This window comes from Monomorium pharaonis, chromosome 6 (assembly GCF_013373865.1).
Source record: "Monomorium pharaonis isolate MP-MQ-018 chromosome 6, ASM1337386v2, whole genome shotgun sequence".
Lineage (NCBI taxonomy): Eukaryota > Metazoa > Arthropoda > Insecta > Hymenoptera > Formicidae > Monomorium > Monomorium pharaonis.
The window spans coordinates 24,288,638-24,293,522 of NC_050472.1; the positions used below are offsets into that span (position 1 = coordinate 24,288,638).

General features: G+C 31.9%; 1 protein-coding gene across 2 annotated transcripts; it reads right to left on the bottom strand.

Annotated features, from left to right (window-relative positions):
- Nucleotides 1–246: 246 nt before the first annotated feature.
- On the bottom strand, nt 247–4,227 carry LOC105831427 (protein Fer3). 2 transcript variants are annotated; one of them, XM_012671545.3, is made up of 4 exons: nt 3,888–4,227; nt 2,677–2,831; nt 1,710–1,869; nt 247–962 (listed from the first exon to the last, which is right to left on the bottom strand). In XM_012671545.3, exons 1-4 carry the CDS (start codon nt 3,933–3,935, stop codon nt 810–812), a joined length of 516 nt encoding a protein of 171 aa, XP_012526999.1. In that variant the 5' UTR covers nt 3,936–4,227; the 3' UTR covers nt 247–809. The 2 variants fall into 2 exon arrangements, with proteins under 2 accessions (XP_012526999.1, XP_028047057.1); XM_028191256.2 differs by having other exon boundaries at nt 3,788–3,895.
- Nucleotides 4,228–4,885: the final 658 nt, after the last annotated feature.

Consider the following 4,885-nt stretch of genomic DNA (forward strand, 5'->3'; position numbering starts at 1 on the left):
CAGCCCGCAATAACATATCTTATTGAATATATTACTTTTTTTTTAGTGTATATATAATTCTAAGAAAAGATGTAGATTTTCTCACTATTTTTGAAAAATATTTCAATTACTAAAAATTCTAAGAAAAATTTTTACCAAGATTAACAAATAAATTTTTCCATCGTGAAAAGTATAATTTTACAATCTTGATATTTACGACATCGTATGCCAATTTTTAAAACGTTGAAAATTAGTTAATATCGTAACTTATTTCTTTTTTTGTTGCAATCCAGTGCCATCTTATATGCGTGTAATTACAAAGACGGAAAAACAGGAGAGCACAGTTTTATCTTTTATATAATCATTCCTTTTAATCGCGTGAGATTCGCAATAATCGGAACGATAAAGCGTTGCAAGATTATTGTCTGCACAGTAAGAGAAAGTTTTTATTCGTGATTTTAATCCTTTCGATACTAGAACAAGTGTTTCGAAATATGCTCGAAAAATCCAAAATTTTTATATGTATATTTTTACATTTTCTTCGTATATAGAATAATTTCTGAGCAACACCGACAAGTAATAGTATCGAAAAAATTAATGGATGGAGACGCAAAAAAGATCGGATAGTATTGTGGAAGAAGTCGTACGAGTGTCACGTACAAATATCCATTAAATTACATTAAATTATACTTCGAGACAATGCTATAATGCTAATTAATAATGGAAGACTGGTTTCGCCGACTAGAACTTTTTCGCCGATGGAAACATCGGATCTCGTATCGGCTCGTGAGCGCCTCGTTAAAAGGTAGTGGAAAAGGTAGAGAAAAGATTTAATTCGGCAAGTAGTACTCTCGTGGTATGTACTCCGGTTTCGGACTACTTGGCTCGATACCGAGTAGTTCTCCCATGAAAGCGATGTACGTTATTGCTAGACGCAGTGTTTCGATTCTTGAAAGCCGCTTCTCGTAGGCAAATGTCGGTACCTGGAAAAATGATCGGATTGAAGAATAGGAAACGAGAAGTTTGAAAATAATCTAATTTCTATAATATTATAACTTTTTAAAAAATTTTATCTAGACTTTACATCATTAAAGATATAATATATTTTTATAAGCAAAATTTGAATTTTTTATAATCTCTTATAATAACTTATTTCTTATTATAAATATTGTTACGCGCGCCGTCTAGTACACTCCTCGATCGCGAATCAACTGTCGGATCGCTGATATCGATCGGCCGGAAAAATTCCGTAGTAATAAATATTTGTAAATAAATAAAAAGTGATAGTTCTGTGCCGGACGCTTTGCAAATTTCCGTTTCCGTTCTTTGGAATAAGGTTGGTGTTCTAATGAGTTCTCACCTAGCTTTCTTTCCGCAAGTGAGTATGTGTGAGTGACAAAGAACGTCTCAACGTAACAATATTATTTTCTCTTTATCACTAAATATAACGAAAGTATATTTGTATAATAAAAATTTTTTATTTATTATAAAAATAACTTAATCTATTAACTAAATTTTTTCACGTATTAATTTTCCATCTTTTAAATATTTAATTTTAAAAACTGTTTAAATCTTTATAAATTCTATTTAAACTAAGATTTATTAACATTTAAAATAATATTTATATAAAATTAAATTTAACAAGTCTTAATAACTTATACATAAAAAAAATTAATAGAGATATTTTTAAAAACTTAAATATTTTTTGTTTTTAATATAGAAACACGTACTTTTCTGCGGAGTTTATCAAAGGCCTCATTTAGATTGAACATCCTGCGTCTTTCGCGGATATTCGCGGCTCTCCTCTGAGATACCGTCGCCACTCGACGTCTCGGTTTCTTCGTTGTCGATGATGGCAAATTCGGTGAGCGACCGTTCGGCGTATAACGACTGAAAATTTCAGAATTTTTTATACTTTATCTCATGCAGTACGGACAATCACTATCTTTCACGCGCGTTCATGACAATTCAACATGAAATGGTATTATTTTAATCAGATCTGCAGAGGAAAGTCAAAAAGTAAAGGGACTTTTGGAAAAAAGTAAAAGAGAAGAATTAATTGTCACAGAAATTTCGTTGTAGTGTCTTTTCTTACATGCAGAAATGATTTAAGATTCAAAAGATACAAGATTAACGTAAAGCGTCGAACGTTAAGTGCATAAATATTTGTGACTACACAGAAAAAAAATTGTTTTGACAATATCTTTAGCTTCAAAATGGAAATCTTGAAATGAGATTATATGCGTTAAATTAAAAAGATTTACTTGAATAAAGATTTGTTTTAAAATTTTATGTAATTTGACCAAGAAAATAATATTCTTGTTATTTAAGAATAATTTTCTTGAATGGAAATGGAAAAATGTTAAATAGAAAATACTACGTGTTCAAATCGAAAATAATAATTTTCTTAGAATAAAATTGATGACTATAATATTTTAAAATTCAAGATTTTCATATTTTTCTAAGAAGATTATATATTGTTGCTTATATATGAAACCATGATCGCGTTAATTTGAATACATAAATTTCAATTTGAGAGTAATTTTTTTTCTGTATACATGTGAAAATTTGACAAGAAAAACGCAGAAGAGTTAAAAATTAATAAATCCGAAAAAATACGTATAATAAATCTTCTTTCTCTTGCTGTCCCTTTACCTTTCGACCTTCTCTTGTGGACAGTTCCAAGGAATGAATTACCTCTGGTGCAACAACGCGCAGGGTTGCCTGTACAATCCGTGCTCGTTCACATGCGGATGAGCAGGCGGCTGCGTCTGATACAAAACGGAACTGTCCCACATAGGGTAGCTGGCGATTTCACTGCCGACGTATTGCGACATCTCCGCCGCGATTACCTGTTATGCGAATAGAGATTTCGTCGTAGGGGAATCAGTCTATTCGGCAACGCGAATCGTATGAAAATCCGAAAGACATCTACAGCGTGTCTAACGGATTTATATAAAAATAGTAATTGCAAATTTTATCTCAATTTATATTAAAAAACTTTAATCAATAATGTAACAACCGTTTTCTATAATTTTTGCCATCTTTTGAACAGTTACAATTGCATAATTCTTTGCTAATAAAATAAGGCGATTGAGAAAATATAGAAAAAATATGATGGTTTTCCTTCAAATTCAGTATTTAGAAAATGTATTAAAACATAAATATTATAAATTTTAAATTTCTAATATAAATTTTATAATCCTTTTCTCTTTCAATAATATATTATAAATTTATTAAATTAGAAATACATCCTAAATTAATATTCTCAATCGCTTAATTTTATTAGCGAAGAATTATGCAACTGTTCGGAATTTCGGAATTTAATAAATATTTTTATGAACGTCGTTTGATTTTAATTGAAATAATTTGATCTTCCAAATAGTCTGAATTGAAACTTTGTTTCTGTTTTTAACTTTTTATATTTTCAGATATTAAAATCGAATATCAATGCTAACCCAAGATCGGTTTTAAGAAACATATATAATGTAAACATCCCTTAGATTTTCGTGTTATTTTTTAACGGAAACCTGTTTTAATGGATTTAAAGATTTAATGTATAAATTTATAGATATATCCTGTTAATGCAAGAGCAGATCTTAGCGACTTTGATTAGCATAATTGGCGATTAATTTAATATCAAAATTGCTCATAGTAAACTTTCACACTATTTTTTGTCTTTAATCTAATCTTTCTACATATCGAACAATAAACAATTAAAAATAATACTCGTGTTATCATAACGTAGTTTAATGACGTTTTTCATAATTTATAATTTGGTTATGGTGAAAAATATGCCACTACTAACAACGGTCGCGTTTCTTTTTCCGTTTCTTCGTTTTTTTGTAATCACTAATAAGTTGGAGACACCGCGAATCGCGATATGCGGAATTCACCGTCGAACTCACTGGTGCTTGATTTCCATTAATCTCCCACAGCGGTTCGGTGTAGCTCATATCCCGCTTCCTGTCCAGCGACAAGCGTGCTTGACTCACTCACTCGCAGAGGATGGAAAAAAATTAAAAAAAAGAGGGAGTGTCCGCGCGTGACGACACTTGAACGACACGTTCTGGCGACGTTTCGGGGCCCGAGCGTCCTGTTCTTCTGAAGATCCTCCACCGGGAGATAGCGCATTTTCGGAAATTTCGCGGCCACCCTCGGGGCGACCGCCCCTTTCGTGATCCCCGAATGTGCGCGGATCGCTCGCCGCGGAACGCGTGCGCCGCGACGCAGCCACGACATTGGGGCCTCCTCGTACCCCTCGTATCCTCACTGGGCGGTGCTTGCTACGATACGACCTACCGGTGTTGTGAGAGCTGATCTCAGGTATCGACCGAAAGATTGTAAGATGGACGCGACGGACAGGAACGACGCGAAAATCGAGTTTTTAGTCCAACGAATAAAGACATGTTCTCTGAACTATAAATTTAATGTAAGCTCAATGTGTGCGATAGGAATTTTGTTTTTTATTTTTATTTATATGCAATAGAAAAACGACGAACGTTTATATGCAATAGAAGATTGACTTGATAAAGATTAAAATTGGTATTGTGCATATAAAAATCTATTATGTGCATAAATAGCAAAATTGCCTACAATGAAAAAAAATTTATTGTATTGCCAACTTATATTCATATGCTGACTTTATTTTAAATTTATAGTAAAAGTAAATCAATTAGTTTTATTTACTGTGGACTTTATTCTTCTTTGAAGATTTTTTCTTGAAGAAAATTATCTAAAGTACCACAAAAATTTGTAGATAGAGGAATTATATAAAAAATTAAGAAATCTTTATTATTTATTTTATCTTAATGAAATCTTGATTGATTAATTTCAATCTACGTCGACAACGGTACATCAAATTACGAGCTAAACATTAAAGCTTGTTGATCAAGAACTTTCGAGT